This window comes from Excalfactoria chinensis, chromosome 5 (assembly GCF_039878825.1).
Source record: "Excalfactoria chinensis isolate bCotChi1 chromosome 5, bCotChi1.hap2, whole genome shotgun sequence".
NCBI classification, from domain to species: Eukaryota; Metazoa; Chordata; class Aves; order Galliformes; family Phasianidae; genus Excalfactoria; species Excalfactoria chinensis.
In genome coordinates this window covers 55,079,210-55,097,099 of record NC_092829.1, presented here as the reverse complement: position 1 = coordinate 55,097,099, position 17,890 = coordinate 55,079,210, and the positions used below count along the sequence as shown (strand labels likewise).

General features: G+C 56.6%; 2 protein-coding genes across 2 annotated transcripts; both read left to right on the top strand.

Annotated features, from left to right (window-relative positions):
- The first annotated feature begins 2,355 nt into the window (after positions 1-2,355).
- On the top strand, positions 2,356-6,804 carry LOC140252467 (uncharacterized). Its single transcript, XM_072337222.1, has 13 exons — positions 2,356-2,595; positions 2,753-2,814; positions 3,117-3,270; positions 3,464-3,720; positions 3,921-4,006; positions 4,497-4,794; positions 4,909-4,965; positions 5,131-5,187; positions 5,323-5,382; positions 5,460-5,524; positions 5,748-5,823; positions 5,986-6,032; positions 6,124-6,804. The coding sequence occupies exons 1-13, from the start codon at positions 2,493-2,495 to the stop codon at positions 6,323-6,325; spliced, it is 1,524 nt and encodes a 507-aa protein (XP_072193323.1). The 5' UTR covers positions 2,356-2,492; the 3' UTR covers positions 6,326-6,804.
- Positions 6,805-11,102: 4,298 nt separating this feature from the next.
- On the top strand, positions 11,103-13,949 carry LOC140253339 (ciliary microtubule associated protein 1A-like). The gene is made up of 6 exons (XM_072338854.1): positions 11,103-11,207; positions 12,305-12,434; positions 12,677-12,877; positions 13,257-13,358; positions 13,700-13,821; positions 13,932-13,949. Exons 2-6 carry the CDS (start codon positions 12,317-12,319, stop codon positions 13,947-13,949), a joined length of 561 nt encoding a protein of 186 aa, XP_072194955.1. The 5' UTR covers positions 11,103-11,207; positions 12,305-12,316.
- The last annotated feature ends 3,941 nt before the right edge of the window (positions 13,950-17,890 follow it).

Genomic DNA, 17,890 nt, shown 5'->3' with positions numbered 1-17,890 from the left:
TCCTCAGTGTTATTCTTCCACGATGCCGTCAGTTTTCTCTGGAGACTTCTTTGGTGTCTCAGGAAGAGGTACAAAATAACTGGGTTTTGAAAATGATGGTACTTATCATTTTTGGTGATGAACTGATGATGCAGTATTAGCATTATCAGTTCTCGGAGGACTTGAAAGTTTGTACGTGGATTCCAGACTGTTTGTGTTTATATGCTCTATTGAACAAGGCCATGAGCTTGGATAAGCAGCACTGGATGGTAAAATACTGTACTGAAATTCATTGTCGAAATGTCCTTGTATTGTAATTTCCAATACTCAGGTAACTGTAACAGTATCTCCGTAAGTCAAATACTGGCATCCTTCCGGGAGCTCCATCTTTCTTCCTCTAGGCTCAAAGTCCTCTGGGGAAATGCCACTCCTCCCCTCCCTTCTGAGAGCCACAGTGCCCAAAGAAGGCAGGTCACAGGACCAGAAGGTGAACTCTTGAACTGCCACCGCTCTGCATGATGTTCTGATGTGGGATATCTACAAAACATCCCCAAACCACAACAGGTAGCACGGAGCTGCAATGGGGAATGCCCTCCACACACGGCCCTGTCGGTGCACGATGCTGCAGGCACGCTCCTTGCCATCTGCACACACGTGGGCCGACTTTGCACTGCCGGGCACATCATCTGGCCTGGGCACTGCAGGTACCCACACATGATGGGGTGCAGACACGGCAAGGCCAACCCTGGCTGATTGTGCATCTCATTCCCGCTTGGCGTGGGAAGGGGGACTTCAGTGGGACACAATTGCTCTAAAGGAGTTTTGGGGCTCGGTTACAAATGTTGCCCTGACCTGTTGGCCTTGTCTGTCACCAGTTGCAGTGGTTACAAAGCACACGGAGGATGCATCGCGCTGTGTAAGCTGAATAAAACACGGGATCACACAAAGTACAAACATCTGAGTTACAACAGCACACATCACCAACTTGTCACAGACACTAGCCCGTGGTTCTGCAGGAGTGGTGACACAAACATTACAGACCATTACAGATGTCAACATCTTCCTTTCCCACCCTTTTCTTCCCTGCATGCGAAGCAGCAAGCTGCTGGCCATCAGAGGGCTTGCAGTGACATCAGAAGGTGGCTGCGGTCATCTGAAGGCTTTTCTGGTTGTCGGAGGGCTCCGCTGGTTGTCAGAGATGTTCACTGACCATCAGAAAGCTTCAATGATTGAGTTGGGGTGTCACCGGTCATCAGAGGGCTTCATTGGTCAGTGGAAGATTGGAGGTGTCCATGGGAGGGGATATGCAGCCCTTGTTCTGGGTGATGGGTAGGGGATTGGGGCACTGAGGCATGCGGCCTAAAGCAGACCCAAAGGAGTGACAAGTGGCTGCAATAAGAGAGGGGCTAAAAGTAGGGTGTTGTGGTCACACTGTGTCCATGCAGAGGCGGATCAAAGGGTGAAGGCTTTGGGAGGAAATGTATGGAGGAACTGAGAGAGAGCAGAGGGAGGGTACTGGGGTTGATGGCAGCATGAGGAGCTCCATCCTTTAGGACTTTGGAGCAGATGATGAGTGAGGGAGGGGAAGCCCACAGGGGTGCAGGACATGGTGTGCATGGCATGGAGCTGGGGAGGCCTCCCAGAACTGTGAGGTGGCCAGTCCCTGCTGAGCATGAGAACAAGGACACGGACACACAGAGTGTAGGTTTGCTGAGGGATTTATTGACCATCAGAGGGTGTCACTGATCATCGGGGTCTTCACTGCTCACCAGAGGGCAGCACTGGTCATCAGAGGATGTCAGAGCGCTGCACTGGCAAGGAGGAGCCTTGTCCCTGCAGGGTTTGTCCCCAAGGACTCGGGGCAGGAGAAGGACTGGCAGCAGCCAAGAGACCCGGGGCAGGACGTGGGTCCCCTGGGGACAGAAGCCACCAATAGGGCACACTGAGCCTGCCCCCTCCAGATCCATTCCTCTTCACAGCCCCATAGAGCACAAAGGAAGGGCTGGAAGTGACAGTGCCCAGGTCCCCCTGGAACAGGCCACGGACAGTCCCCTCCATGCCATCAATTAATTCCCAGCCCCTGATGCCTGGTCCTCAGGGCTGCGGAGACACCCAGGGTCCCCCAAGTGCCCTGTGGTGCAGGGACCCATTGTGAGCACTAGAACAACGTGGCCAAGTCATGGTCATGTAGCCTGCTCAGCCCCAACTGCCCCCATTGCCTCCTTCCCCTTCCCGTTGCCCACCCATGGCAAGAGGGAGCCCAACAGAGGCTTTGGAACACCAGGGGTGTCCCCAAGGCCCAGGGGAACTGAGAGAACAGAAACACATCCCAGCCCCATCCTCTCCCCTCAACTCACAGGCCCGGGAGTGGGAGAAGGCAGAGATGGGTCAGCAGTGCCAGCATCATAATGGGCAGCTGGCCATGATGTCACCGCGTTGCCGTGGTGGCAGAGCACAGAGGTGGGTCCTGCATCCTGAAGGAGCATCTGGTACAGAGCAGACGCATCTGAAGGATGAGCTCCAGCATGGCTGACGCCAACGAGGAGCAACCTGGGATGAGTGAGGACGGCCCCATGGTGGGCCATGCCTCTGGACAAACACGCAGTGAGACTGAAGGTACACGGGCCCACAGCCACCATGGGAGCGATGCTGCAGCCAGTCTTGGGATGGAGATGGCACTTTTCCATCTGCCGCCTCCATCCTGCCCAGCAGTGGGAGGGGTGCCGGGAAGAGGCAGATGCAGAGTGTGACCTGCTTTTCCTTTGCCCTCTAGAGCGAGTTGCCGTCTGGGATGCAGTGGCCGCCTTCATCCGAGAGCAGCTCCTGGTGCACAAGGTGTGTTTGTTGGCTGTTGGGTTCCTCCTCGCCCTGTCTGGCTCAGCCTGGACTTCCTCTGAGCCTTCCCCTGCACACACAGCAGGAAACTCACCCCGTGTTTCCCTGCTGAGCTGCGTTTGGGAGGAAGGGCGAGGGGAAGGAGTGGGCTGTGCAGCCCCAGAGCCATCCCCGCTGCCCTGGCTTGTGCCTCTGAACAGCAGGAGGGGGCTCCTGAGCACTGTCCCCGCACAGGACCAGCTCCAGCTCTTCCTCTAGCCAGCCCTTAACTCTTCCGCCCTTTCTTCCTCCTCCACTCGCAGGGGGTCTGGATTCCCACCTTCGGCTCCTTTGACATCATCTCCAAGGAGATCAGGACGAAGGACAGGACCGTGACCCTGTGCTGGCCTGTGTTTCAGCTGGCCAGAAACCTCATTGCAGTGCACCACCTCAAGTCCCGCAGGGGGTCCCTGCCAGGTAGGAGGGGGGATTAAACCCTTGCTGGCTTCATGGATGGGGCAAACAGGGCCACCGCCTCCCTTCTCAGGAGCAGACCTCCCCCTCTGAGGAGCCCGTCCAAATGCGGGGCCGTTCTGGATGATGTCCCTTAGAAGCAGTTCTAGGTGGAAGAGCAACCTTATCATCAACCCCATCCCTGGTATTTTCTCAGTTGACAGGAAGGTGGAGGCCCTGAAGAGCAGCCAGGTGGCCGCAGCCGCCTCTGTGAGCTGGAAGACAGCACAGAAGTGCATCCAAAGCACCGTGTCGCTGCTCTCCAGCTGCCTGCAGAATGGGAAGAACGTGGCTGTGGTTCTGAAGGATGTTGGAGTGCTGCTCATTGACGGGCTGACCTTCCAAATGAAGTTCTATTACGACTTCCTCGAGCAGCTGTCGGGGAAAGAGAACTTCAGGAGAGCCGTCCGCAAGGTGAGCCGTAGGTTTCTCCATAGCCCGGGCAGTGCCGTGAGCCTCACTCAGCCCGCACACGGCCCACCAGGACCCGGGCAGCTGCTCGAGCCGTGCAGGTGCTGCGGTGCTGTCAGCTCTCCCTGCCTCGGGCTCCTCGTGTCCCCTGTGCCTCAGCCATAACCAGGACATCCCACAACCTCCCTGTTCCTCCCCTGCAGGCCCCCTCGCTGCTGGACATGGGGGTGTCCCGCGTGACACCGGTGGCTTCTCTGGTGTCCTCTGGCTGCCTTGTCGTATTACCCAAGTGAGTATTTTTCTGCTGCTTGATGCAGCTGCTCAGCTCTCATTCCGTAGCGCTTGTGCCTCGTGTCCGTCAGTGTCCTGCCCAGGAGGATGTGCCATAGAATTGCAGAATGACTGGAGCAGGAAGGAACCCGAAAAGAGCACCCGGTGCCACTGCCCTGCGGGGAACAGGGACACCTACCTCCAAATGAGGTTGCTCTGAGCCTGGTCCAGCCAGGCCTTGAATTCCTGTCCAGGCACCCAGCATCTCTCTGGGCAAGACATCCCAGTGCCTCACCACCCTCCAGCCAAAACCTTCCTCCCATCCAAAGCCAGTCTTCCCTCTTTCCGCCTGAAACTGTTTCCCCTCCTCCTATCCCAAGTGACCCTGCTAACGGCTTTAGAAAGCTTTCATGCAGCATGAAAACGTGCCTGTGAGCAGACAAGCAGAGCGAGCAGCAAGGATTGCTTTTGCACTGTCACACCGCTCACTGCCTTTTCCTCGCTTCCAGGTTTCCAATGGAGTTGGTCCCCTCTCCCCCTGGACTCTTCCAGCACAAACCACGTTCTGTCCCTGTGACCTCCCAGGACCCTCCTGTGCTGGTGACGTCACGATGTCGCGCTGACCTTAAAAAACCCCCCCGGGGTGGGGCAGGGGCAGTGGGTCAGTGCCGAACCTGCCGGCCCCGTTCTGCAGGCGGTGCAGGTCCTGCGAGCAGCTGTGCCAGTGGTGCAGCAATGCGGGCCCAGTTTGCCAGCGGAACATTAACAGCTCTGCAGCGCGTGGAGCTGCTGCAGCAGCTGGAGCAGGTGAGCTCTGGGTGGACGGGCACAGAAGGGCCGAGCTGCCGGCTGGAGGGCACCCTGCCCACGGCATGGCAGCAGAGAGCCGGGTGCCAACGCTGCTCCTTTCCCCTCCCACAGGCTCATGAGCAGATGATGGAGAAGCGCACGGTCACGGCCAGGGCGTCTTTGCTGAAGGTGAGCAGATGCTGCTGTGTGGGGTGGGGTGGGAGAAGTGCCCTCGTGTGGGTCTGCAGCTCCAGCCCTGCAGGCCCTGCTTGCTCCGATGGAGGAGGCAGGAGGGGACGGAGCCCCGTGGGAGCGCCGGTGCCCTGACGGCCGCTGCTCTTCTCTTTCCCACAGGACGCCCAGCAAATACGGGCTGAAAGAACGGCTGCCCGTAAGGAGGAGCTGGAGCAGGTAGGGGGCAGTGAGGGCTCGTCCTCACAGCTCGGCATCCTCACACCTCTGGCTGTGCAGGAGGACCTCGGTCCCCATCCCTCGGGTCCACGGGTCCCAACGCAGCCACCGCTCATTACACCCATTGTCTTGCAGGAGAAGCAGCTCATTGCCCAGCTGGAGGAGCAGCTGAAGGCTGGGAGCGAGGAGATGGAGGTAGTGTGGAGGGGCGAGGGGAGCGGGGCTGCCCACCCCCGTGTTGTGGACATGGAGCTCAGCCTTTTGTCTGCCAGGTGCTGCGCCGGGAGAAACAGCGCCTGCGAGAGGAGCGGGAGGAGCTGGAGCTGGAGGGTGCCTGGTGAGTGGGAGCCACCCATGGGACCCTGCACCCCACGCCTGCACACGGGGGTCTCTGACACACCTGGGGCAGCAATGGGTGCAGCGCTGCTGGGGATGGGGCTCTGCTTCCTGCATGGCGTGGCAGAGCAGCCCCGTCCCAGCCCTGGGGTGGGCACGCACTGCTGGGGAGCCCCCGCGGTGACAGAGGCCAGCAGCCTCCAACCAAGCCTTGTTGCCCACAGGCGGCAGCATCAGATGGAGCTGGAGGTAGAGCGCGTGCCTGGGGCTGTGCTGCCGGAGCTGGTGGAGGCACAGCTGGTAAGGGGCAGAACACACGGCACCCTCACCCCATCCAACAGAGGTCTCCCTGGGGACAGGGCTCCCTGCAGCACCGTTGTGCTGCTGGGCTCCCGAGTCCTGCATGAAGCCCTGCTGCGCAGCGGGCCCTGACCACCATCCCTGCCCCATCTTCACCTACAGGAGAAGAAGGAGCGGGCCAGGAGACGTGGGCTCTCCTTCTGGATGCAGTGAGTCTCCCCTCCTTGCCCTGTGCTGAGCCAACAGCTGCCGGGCTCCCATCAGTGGGCTGATGGCCAGGACCCCTCTTTTGCCCCACAGGACCATCTGCCTCATCTTGGTCTGCCTCCAGCTGCTGCTCGTTGCTGTGCTGGGCTCTGGCCTATTTTACGCCCGGCACTATGACCAGGAGCTGCTCTATCGGCTCCTGCAGCGGGTGCTGCCCCAGCCAATGTACGCTCTTGTGGCGTACTTTGCAAGCAGGACCCTGCGTGTGGTCTGTGATGGGCTGCTGCCCATCTGACCGCCCAGCTCAATAACCCCTCCCAGCTCGGGGCTACGCAGTGGGGCAGGGGACAGGGCTCTGTCCCCATGGAAGGGGCCTCTCCTGTGCTCCTGCCCCCAGGCACAGCAGTGGGGCAGTGCTGGCAGGCGGCTGAGTGCCACCACGTTGGACTTGTTGGAAATCAGTCTGGACTGTCATCGGGAGCCGCTGTCAGCTGAACAACAAACCTCCGACGGCCCATCAGACTGAAGATCCGCACCCGACAGCAGGACGTGGCTGGATCTACGAGCACTGAACCGCCTCGCTTTGCTGCCTCTCTGTCTCGTTTTCTTCCCCGTTTTCTGTCTTTTCTCTTGGTCTTCTTTCATTCTTTGACTCATCAAAGCAGCCGTGGCCTATCCTAACGGCCTCTAATTGTAATTAGCCCATTAGCCAATGTTACCTCCTATTGGTTGTTAAGAAAGCCCTCAATAAATACATACCTATTATTCCCCTCATTTTGGCGGTTGTGACCCTTTGCTGAGCAGGGGAGGCTCAGGAGATGGGAAAAGATCCACCCCTTGAAAAGCACAGAGTGAGAGCAGACATAGATAGGAAGAGAAATGGGATGGGCAGCATCCCTCTGCACTCAGATGCCTGCTGCTTTGTCTGCATGCATCTCTTCTGCCCACTGCAGTTTATCCATGAAGGCTGCAGCAAAGATAAAGTGTCTCTGCTATGGAGCCCTGGAGGGGGATAGAGATGGAAAATGGGGAGAAATGGAACCTAAAAGCAGAACCCCGAGGCCAAATGGGTCAGCCCTACAGCAAACTGCATAACCCCAAGAAATAAAAGGGTGAAGCCCTTTCAAAAGGGCCAAAGATTGAACCCCTTTAGCAAAAGGGTGCACCCCAGTGCCAAATGAGATCCAGAGCTGCAGCTCCAGTGCTGTGTTCATTGTTGGGCCCCTCACTACAAAAAAGGCTCAGGGGAGACCTTATTGCTCCCTATAACTTCCAAAGGGAGGCCGTGGTGAGCTGGGGGTCAGTCTCTTGCATAACAATGATAGGACGAGAAGGAATGGCCTCCAGCTGCACCAGTTGAAACGAGATGATCATTACAGTGCTCCTCAATGCAGGCCATCCTATGATCCTATGATAAGATATTGAGAGCCCCTCAATGCCCTCCATTGCCCCCAGTGCCCCTCAGAGCTCCCCAGTGACCCTCAGAGCCCTCCCCAGTGTCCTCCATTGCTCCTCAGTCCCCCTCAGAGCCCCCCAATGCCCTCCACTGTCCCCAGTGCTCCTCAGAGCAGGGGAAGCCGAGCATGAGGTTGCACTGCCCAAGCTGCAGGAAGCTGAGGACTCACACCACCAGACAACAGCTTGCAGCCAAGAGCCACTATCTTGCTCAAGGGCTGAGTCCAGCCTGTCCATGGAGACTCCAGGCACACCACCCAGGCTGAGGCTTCGGGCATGTGACTCGGTGACACTTCCGAGGAAGAGGGTTGAGAAAAGCAGGGAAGAGTGAGAACAAGCCAAGGAAATGGCAGCAGCAACATCCCGTGGTGAGACCAGCCTGCCCGAGGAGTCCTGCGACAGATCTGTATTGCTGCCTCCCATAAGGGAAAAAACGGGGTCTCCCACTGAAAAGATGGCAGCAGCAACATCTCACGGTGAGCCCAGCTTGCCCAAGGAGCTCTCTGTTGTCCCATCTGGGTTGCTGCCACCCATCAAGGAAGAAACGAGGTCTCCCACACAAGAGATGGCAGCAGCAGCATCTCATGCTGAGTCCAGCCTGCCCAAGGAGTCCCCAACCATCAGATCTGGATTTCTGCCTCCCATAAGGAATGAAACGGGGTCTCCCAGATGTCAGTCTCCAAAGACCGAAGTCCCACCCCGCAGGAAGGACACACCTTACCCACACTGATGCGGGCATGGGGTGCCCAGGACAGACAGAGCTCCACCGGAGGCTGCAAAACAGCTGCTGAGTCCATTAGTGCCATTGAGACCCATCTGTGTCGTTCCTGCATGCCATCTCCTTGAAGAAAATCAAAGGAACAAGGAGAGCGACTGAGGACTCTTGCGAGACCCCTTGCCTCTGGGAGATGCTTAGGAACAAAACCCTACAGCTGGAAGTGTTTTCAAGGCAAGGGATAAAGACTGTCATGGCTTGCTAATTTTTGCTATTGCTCTTTTACATCACAACATCTTACTTAATATACAAATCTACACACAAATAAACCATCATCAAAACACCTTACGCACTTGGGTCTGTATGCATATATATAGACAGAGTTACCGACTGCTCTCCCCCAGCATCAAATTCCCTTGTGGTAACACAAGCATCCCCATCATTCTGCAGCACCCACCGAGTGCACCCAGCTCCCTGGGCAAAAGCAGTTCCAGGGAGAGGTGTGCCCTTTCCAGAGGCTGGAAGGACCCAAACTGCTTTTCCCAACACACTCTTTACATGCACTGCAGGGACCTTATCTCCCTCTACAGTGTGCAGGGGGCTGGATTGGCTAGGACCATCACGACTGACAGATCCTCTAGTACTGACCAACCAAGTGGCTTCTTCCCAATTCTTCTCCAAGTGCTTGAATGTTCCACCACCCATTGCTTTCAGCATAGCTTTCAACAACCCATTGTATCTTTCAGTCTTACCAGAGCTGGTGCATGGTAGGGGATATGATAAACCCACTCAGTGCCATGATCTTTGGCCCAAGTATTTATAAGGGAATGTTTGAAAGGAGTCCCATTATCAGACTCAGTTCTTTCTGGGGTGCCATGTCGCCACAGGACTTGTTTCTCAAGACCCAATTTGGTGTCTCTGCTGCCATCTGTCGCATGGCAACCACATGGAACAGAGATCCCAGAAACACACACATCTCTGTCATGGTGTTATCTGGATCAATCTGCCCGTGACAGGGGTGGGGGAAGAGGGGCAGTAGGGCTGTGGGGCCCCCGACAAATGGGAAGGGAATAGGGAAAGGGGTAGGGAGATGGGAGCTGGGCACAAGGAAACAAAGAGAGCAGCAGCAACAATCTAAGGAGGAAAACTTCTTTCACTAACTGTGATCAGGGAATGCAAGGTAACCCAGGCCCCACAGGCCGGACAGCCGGCTTCTAGCCTGGCAGGGAGCCTCGGACAGGATGGGTTTTGGCCTGGCAGAGACCTCGGCCTGCAGGCTTTTGGCCAGGAAGGGCTTCCCCGGCCTGCAGGCCTTTGACCTGGCAGTGCCCCCCAGACCAGACAGCTGGCTTTTAGCCTGGCAGGGGCCCCCTAACCGGATTACCAGCTTCAGGCCTGACAAGGTAGCCCCCAACTTTGTGGCTGGCTTTTGGCCTCACAGGCCCAGCAGGTCAGTCAGCCATTTTGTTGCCAGGCAGTGAGCCCCAGGCAGGCTGGATGTTGGCCTGGTAGGAATCCCCAAGCCGGCCAGCCAGCTTTTGGCCTTGCCAGTGTTTGCTGGCCGGCGGCAGGCTCTTGGCCTGGCAGGGCTTCCCTAGTCGGCCTTTGGCCTGGCAGGTGCCCTGCAACTATCTGACCAGATGGCTTTCACCCGAGGGCCTTCCTTGCCAGCTGGCTTTTGGCCTGGCTGGGACCCCATGTGCCAGCAGGCCGGCTATTGGCCTGGCAGGGCCCACTCAAGCCACCCGGCTGGCATTTGACCTGGTATGGCGCCTTGGGACAGCTGGGTTTTGGCCTAGCAGGGACCCCACAGGCCAGCCAGCTGGTTCTATCCCGGCAGGGACTCCTGGGTCTGCCAGCTGGGTTTTGGCCATGCAGGGCTTCCCTGTCTGGACGGCCAGCTTTCATCAGAGATTCGAGATCTTTCTCAAGGGCTGAGCTCAGCCTGTCTCCAGAGCCCCAAGACACAGCATCCAGGCAGCCACTTCTGGCCTGGGGCTCACTCCAACTTCTCGGACAAAGGGCACAGAAGATCAGGCCCAGAAGGGCCCGCCCAGCCAGCCTGCCGCCTTTTGGCCTGGCAGGTTTGGGGCCTGGCAGGGCTTCCCTGGGTCCGCCGGGTTTTTGTCTGGCAGGGCCCTCTGTGCCGGCTGCTTGGCTTCTGGCGTGGCAGGGCACCCCGGTTCCTGTTCAGCTTTTGGCCTGGCAGGGTTCCCCTGGGCCCCCCAGCTCACAGGGCTGGCCCCTCTCCACATCAGCAGAGAGCCCCGGGGCAGCCGGTCAGCTGTCTGTGGGGAAGGCTGCATTACAGCCCAGGCTCCTGGCTCAGCCTTCAGGGATGCGGCCCCAAAGCCATCAGCCACTCAGGCAGACCCCTCCCGCTCTGTCCTTTCAGTGTTCTGCCACCCATCCGGGCAGTGCATGCAGCCCCAGAGCAGCCGATGAGCTGCCAGCTGCAGGGCCAGGAGGGAACGGATAACCAAGAAGGGCTGGGCCGAACAAGACGGGTCAAGTTCCTCGATGAAGGAGGAGGAGCAGGGGAAGCCGAGCGTGAGGTTGCACTGCCCGAACTGCAGGAAGATGAGACCCCAGACAAACCATCCAGGCTGGCGCTTCGGGCATGTGACTCGGTGACACTTCTGAGGAAGAGGGTTGAGAAGAGCAGGGAAGAGTGGGAACAAGCCAAGGAAATGTTGTGAAGAGCCCTTCCATTGTGGAGAGGGCTGCGGCTTGAGTTGAGCATCTTCTGGTGTGTCACACAGATCCAGGGCTTTCAAGAAGCCGCTGCTTTCAAGTGCTTCAGATGGTGAATGTTCCTAGACAGAGCGCTTGTCTCCTCCAAGCTCTGAAGCCAAGGTTTGTTCTGCAGGTCCTGCTGATGGCACAGGCATCAAACAGCCCAGAGCTCATGGCTGGGGAGAGACTGCGTATTGCTTTGTGAAGGGAGAGCTGGAGGAGGGCTTTGAGCAGCGCTGCGCAGGGATGCAAGCAGCTGGTAAGAGAAGAGGTGTGTGTGCTGAGAGCAAGGGCTGTACGGCTCATGTCTGGGTGCTGACATGGAATGCAGGCAGAGCTCTTTGCAACTAAGTGTTGGCTTCAGTTTAGCTCCTCCTTTCCTCTCTCCCTTTCAGCAACCTCTGTTACCATTCTGCTGAGAATGGCTAAAGATGCACCCATGGCTGGCATCAAGACTAACTTGATCAAGCCATAGGAGAGCTCCAAACAACAAGCAGCAGAAAATTGTTGCATGTTCTAGGGGAATATGCAGACATCACACGTGACAGGTTATGCATAGATTACTGAATTTTTTGGAGATAAATCTATCCCCCTTTTTGCTGTATTCTTTCCTCTTTTCCTCCTTTCCAGCCTCACTAAAGGTAATTCTCATCTCTGCTGCACCTTCTGTCCCACCAGGACCTCTCACTGCCTGGACAAACATTTTCATAACACTTCTGGGCATGTGACATTTCCATAACTGACCAATCCTGACTGCACAGCAGTTCCCATTCACACGTGTTAATCCAACAATTAGAAAGAAAACGAGAGAAAAACTACCAATCTGAACAGCCAGCAGGACCAAGCTGAGCTCTGCTGTGTGATCTAACTAAGAGCTCGGTCCATCTGCAGGTGTCAGCAGTGTGAGCTACGACTTCTTACTGGTTGGGGTGCAAGGCCGAGAAGGTGTGGAGGGCGCGGCTCCAGGCCAGCCAGATGTCACAGCACGGATGGCATCACCCGGAGCCTGTGTGCTGTCACAATGTGCTGCCATGGTGACGCCGGGCCCTCCCCAAGGACAGCCGGCCACTGGCTCCAGGCACCTCATTTGTGAGCTGTGCTGCCCGCAGCCGCTCGCCGTGCCCTGTGCCTGAGAGCAGCCCCAGCAGCAGAGAAGCTCAGCCTCATCGCGCTCGTCCTCCAAGGCTCAGAGAGGTGAGGGAGAGCTCCTGCACACTTCAGGCTGCAGAGCCCAGCTGCAGCATGCAGGCTTGGCTGCAGTGTGTGTGAGGGGCGTGTAGCACAGGACTGGCAGTGAGCAGGAGAAATTGCTGCCGGCCCTTCCTGCTCAGGAACTCCCGTCAGTAACTGCTCTGCTCTTGCCTTTAGGTTTGGAGGCACATGCCTGCCAGCATGGACGGAGCCTGGGTGGGGACCTGGAGACCCCATCGCCCACGTGGCCTCATCTCGGCCCAGTTCCCCAGCCCCGGGCCCCAGTACTCCATCCCGGGGACAACAGGTACAGCGACCATCCCCAGGGCTGGTCAGAGGGGCAGAGCAGCTCCCCAGCCTTGCCCCGTTCTGTCAGAGCCTCCTGGCTCTCTGGCGCAGCTGCAAGCCAGGCCTGGCCGAGGAAGGCCAATGCTGCTGGCGCTGCTCCTTGTGACCCGAGGACAAAGGGGCCTGCTTCTGGTCTGGGTCCAAAGGAGCTCAAAACATGCAGCTGCACAGGGGTGTGCTCTCTTCTGCTTTTCCTCCTAGGTTACGTGGGCCACAGCCCCACCAAAAACCGTGCCCCCGCCTACACCTTTAGAGGGACCAAACGGCCTGCGGCAGAGAGCTGTGGGCCAGGTCCCTGCTACTTTGTGGAGCCGGCCATCACTAGGAATGGCAAGTACGTGGTTCCAGGCACCCACCTCCGGGGACGACCCACGACAAAGACCACCGTCACCCCCGGACCGAGTGAGTAGCACTGCTGCAGCACTTCTCCCAGACAACACGAGCACGCAGCATGTTTGTCCGGGGTCAGCTCACGCCCTGATGGAGCTGTAGGTCTTTTTTGAGAGAGCATGAGCTGCTCTGAGCAGCGATAAATGCCCTCGGAGAAGGACAGCTGCCCAGCACCATGGGCCCAGGGCACAAGGCACTATGTCTGAAAAGTACAAGGAGCAGGGGGCTGACAGGAGGGACAGCAAGGCAGGACATAGTGGCGGGGCACAGAGAAGTGTCCCCGCATGCTGCCTGTGTCCCCCAGCAATTCTGCAGCTCTTCAGAGGACCCTTTCTGGCTGCAGACGGAGACCAGCCCTTCACAGCTTTCTTCCTCCTCTCCTCTGTCCCAGGTGACTACCGCACCGAAGCTGCCAACAGGCACGTCTTCAAGTGCCCACCGGTGCAGTCCATGGCCTTCCGGCGGGAGCCCCTCCGGACAGACCGCCCTCCAGGTACGTGACCCTGGCAAAGGCAGACCCTTCAGCCTGAGCATCCTCCAGGGACGGGCTGCTGCTCAGCACCAGCAGAGGGCCTGCTGCATGGCCTGTGCGGCAAGATGCGGCGCTGGGCCACAAGCTTTCTTACATGACCACCACCTCTCGGCCAGCAGCGTCTCCAGCTGCTCATGCTCGAAGCTGCTGGCACTGGCCCTGTGTCAGAGGAGAGGCAGGAACTGGCAGAGGGGCAAGATGTCCCTCCACTTCCCACCAGCCGGCTGGGCAGGCTGCCCCTCGCTGCTGCTTCCATCTCCTCCATCCCCTCATGCACACACTCTCTGCTGCTCCTCCTGCAGGTCCTGGCACTTACACACTGCCCAGGCTGATGGGGCCCAACACAGCCTACACATCGGCCAGCCCCTGCTACTCCATGAGGGGAAGGAGCCAGCGTGGTCGCTTTGATGAGGACCTTGCCAAGGTGAGCTCTGCTGCTCCTCTTTTCCATGTTAGCATCCGAACCTGGGCTGCTCTCCCTGTGCCACAGGGGCTTCCAACCCTGCTGCAACTTTGCTTAATGCAGCCTTCCAGGGAAAGAGAGAGCCTTGAATGTGACCCCAGCCCCGTGTGGCCTCTCTTGCAGACTCCAGGTCCTGCGGCGCTCCCCAGAGTGGCTGTGGATGTGTACAAGACCAAGGCGCCCGCATACACGATGCCAGCCCGACCAAAACAGGGAGAGGGCAAAGCAGTGAAGCCCGGGCCAGCAGACTACAGCGTAGGCCGGGTAAGGCCTCAGCTCAGCTCTTCCCCTCTGCTTCACAAGCACAGCCTTCATGCCTCTCCCCCTTTCCCTGAGGCTTCGTCCAGCCAAACAGCTTCTGGCTGCAGGAACCAAGTGCAGGACAGCAGGCCTGCTCCTTGCCCTCGTGCCACCTCCAAGTAGAGGAAGTGAGGAACAGCGCAGCACGCAGCTTTTCCTCCCTCTGCTCCTATTCCCTTCAATGGGCCGTGCTGGTCTTTCACAAGCTCTTCGGGGGGGATGCAGCTCAGAGGGGCTCCAAGCAGCACACCCCCAGCATAGGAGAGTTAGCTGTGAGGTCCCAGGTGCACAGCCAGCCCTCTTTGAGACAGGAGGGGCCCATAAGAGCACATGTAAGGCCAGCACACCTCCCTGAGCCAGCTCTGCTCTAGCAGGGAGCTGCACCAGCTCTGCACTGGCGCTCAGCCCTTCCCAGTGAGGCACCAGGGACTGTCTGGGATTGGGAGGGGTGCAGGACAGCAGGGAGCAAGGGCAGCAAAGAAGGGCCCTTGCTGATCTGCCTTTCCTTTCTGCCCTCCCAGGTGACGCTGATCAAGCCCCAGGCGCCTGCCTCCACTTTTGGGATCCGGCATTCCCTCTACACAACCCCTCTCATCGTGGAATAAGACAGCAAAGTCTGGAAGGCCGTGGTTGCTTTCCTGGAACGGGAGGGGAGGAGAAGAAAGAGCAGCCAACTGCCGGTTTCCTTCTGATTCCATTTCCCTTCATCCAGTTGGGCTTTTGCCCATTATACTGTTAGATGTTAGTGTTAGGAGTAAGTCATTAATAAATTAATTTAGTACCTTTATGTATACCTTCTTGTTACTCCTTTTTCCTCACCGCTGCACACAGGAATGCGCTGCCGCTCCCTGAAGCCTTTCTAACATCAGCGCATTGCAAACCGCTGATGCTTGCTTTATCAGTCATTTGCATTACTGAGGTCTGCCACGTGCTGAAGTAAGGAATCAATGCAGCAAATAGCAAAGGGAGTCCAGTGTGGGCAGTGCAGCCCTTCCAGCGCCATCAGGTAGATGTCAGTGAGATGCCTGGGGCTGGGTGACTTAAACACCTGCTGGTGATCATCTGCCAGCTTACAGGATGGCCGGCAGCATTTCCTGTACCCGTGACAACACCTGGCTTGGCCGTAAAGACATTCCTGAAACAAAGGCTGAAGGGAAAATAATGAAACACGGAGGCAAAAAGAGAATAAAAAGCAACAGATGGCAACAAATATAGAGAAGGCAAGTAAGAAAGCTAACCATAGCACAACAAAGGAATGCAAAGCAAAGCAAGGCAAAGAATGGAAAAAAGCAAACTTGCAGGAATGGAGGAATGTGGGAAGAGCTGGGCCCCTGCTTGCCACAGGAGCTGCATGGGAGAAGAATCTGGGCCAGAATGTAAGAGGAACTCCTTTGGGTTCTGGGTTTGAATCAAAGCTGAGAAGCTCGGGAGGAGCTGTGGGCCGCTCCAGGCCACCTTGCTGTCTCCCCAAGAGATCAGGTACATGGGCAGGGCAGCGGGCTGAAGTGCCAGAAACAAGCATCCGTGTGGAGGAAGGCAAAGGGTGGAGGAGGATCAAGGGTAGCTACTGGGCATGGCCTTGCTCAGCAAGGGAAGGAAAAGCCTGGAGGGCATGAGCAGGGAACAGAGGAGGGCAGGCAGTAGGTGTGAAGCTGGGAGCAGAGAATGGTTTGGGTTGGAAGAGAGCTCAAAGATCACACAGTACCAACCCCATTCCTTTTCCCCATTCATTCCCCATTTCTTCTCCCTGCTTCATACAGGCACTTACAGACAAAGTAAGGCTCATGGAGAAGACTGGGTATACACAAGATCTTTAATTCATTGGTGCTAGAGAACTGCTGGAACATACTTGTCCAGATCATGGATATTTTCCTACAAGCACCAACCAGGCATGGCAACTCACAGCTGAAATGTCATTGCCCTTTCCAAGTAACCAGTCTACCTACAGGCTTCTCATTAGAGACTTGCAAATAAGACCAGAACCCATTTATTCCCATTTCACGGGTTGGCTTCTCTTCACCACACATCACATGCACAAGAACAGATAGCTCTTGCAAGGAAGCACGTTCCTACACACCTGAGCATCCTGCTGAGCAGGGGCATCATCCACATACATTCCCTCCTCCCCAGTTTATTTACATCAGTTCATTTGCTGGTGAAATTCTAGTCTAGCTTTTCTCGGGACATTCAGCCACAGCGAGGTTGGCCAACATGCCACACCTAAAAGCTCCCCAGATTCCTTCCTCCTCACACCTGCCTGCACACACACAAACTGACTGTCAGGCAGCAGGACAAGGCCCGGCCTTTTGCACTACTCATAAAGCCCGGAGTTCTCATTAATGAGATGAATCTCTTCACTGGTGCGAGAAGCCAGAATTTCCATCAGGCAGCCTTCATCTGTTCCTGCTCCCCAGGGAATCGCCAAGGCAAGATTTAAGATACCAACAACCGCTCCTGACATGCAAACAGGTCGCTTTAAGAGTTAATAATAAATTAAGAAGACATTCATAGTAAAGCAGTAAGTCCTTGGCCTGAACTTCAGCAATACAAAAGAAACATTTCCAAACCTTCACAGCCCTCCTCAGTTCATGCACATCAGACATGGTGGTGGGAGTCATCATCCCAACCATCACCCTCTCAAAATTCCCACTCAGCAACCACATCAAGTCACCAATCAAATCCTAGAAAGCCAAGAGAGGAGGAAGGAGGTGGCAGAAGGTACGGCCTTCCAGGACAGATAGAACTGAGCCGTTCACCTCTTCTCTTTAGGCTCTAACCCTCCTTGCATCATCAGCTGCTCTGAACTGAACAAAAACAAAACAAGGTCAAGGAAATTCTCCACCGACCTTTCTCTTATGGAGATTGGGTCCTTTGTCACTTTTCACCCAAGTGACACAACCACCTTCACACATCTCTGTAGACCTTTTAGGTGATCAGAACTTGCTGACGTTGGGAAACATTTAGTTTGGTCAAGATGTCGATGATGATATCTTCATCCATGCCTGCAAATGGAGAAAAATGGAAGCCAGTCGCCTTGCCGCCCCAAGTCCCCTACACAGCCAGTTCTCAACAGCCCCAGGACTACATCCATGCCTAGAAGATCATCCAGTCCAACCATTACCAATACTTCCCAGCTAAATCATATCCCTCAACACAACATCCAAATGTTTCCTGAACGCCCCCATAGTCGGTGACACCATCACCTCCGTGGGCAGTGCATTCCAGTGCCTGACTACCCTTTCCAAGAAGTAATACTTCCGAATGTCCAGCCTGAACCTCCCCTGGCGCAGCTTGAAGCCATTCCCTCTAGTTCTATCACTGATTACATGAGAGAAGAGGCCGACCCCCAGCTCACCACAACCTCCCTTCAGGAAGTTATAGAGAGCTATAAGGTCTCCCCTGAGCCTCCTCTTCTCCAGGCTGAACATTCCCAGCTCTCTCAGCCACTCTTCACAAGCCCTGTGCTCCAGACCCCTCACCAGCTTTGTTGCCCTCCTCTGAACGCGTTCCAGGGCCTCAATGTCTCTCTTGCAGTGAGGGGCCCAAAACTGAACACAGTACTCGAGATGCGGCCTCACCAGTGCCGAGTACAGGGGGACAATTACCTCCCTATTCCTGCTAGTAACACTGTTTGTGATGCAAGCCAGGATGCCGTTGGCCTTCTTGGCCACCCGGGCACACTGTGGGCTCATGTTCAGCCGAGCATCAATCAATACCCCCAGGTCCGTTT

Coding starts and splice junctions, on each gene's coding strand:
- LOC140253339 (XM_072338854.1), top strand. CDS start 12,317: ATGCCTGCCAGCATGGACGGAGCCTGGGTGGGGACCTGGAGACCCCAT. Junction 12,435..12,676: donor CTCCATCCCGGGGACAACAG/GTACAGCGACCA, acceptor TTTTCCTCCTAG/GTTACGTGGGCCACAGCCCC. Junction 13,359..13,699: donor CCGGACAGACCGCCCTCCAG/GTACGTGACCCT, acceptor CTCCTCCTGCAG/GTCCTGGCACTTACACACTG.
- LOC140252467 (XM_072337222.1), top strand. CDS start 2,493: ATGAGCTCCAGCATGGCTGACGCCAACGAGGAGCAACCTGGGATGAGT. Junction 4,966..5,130: donor CCAGGGCGTCTTTGCTGAAG/GTGAGCAGATGC, acceptor TCTTTCCCACAG/GACGCCCAGCAAATACGGGC. Junction 5,383..5,459: donor CTGGGAGCGAGGAGATGGAG/GTAGTGTGGAGG, acceptor TTTGTCTGCCAG/GTGCTGCGCCGGGAGAAACA.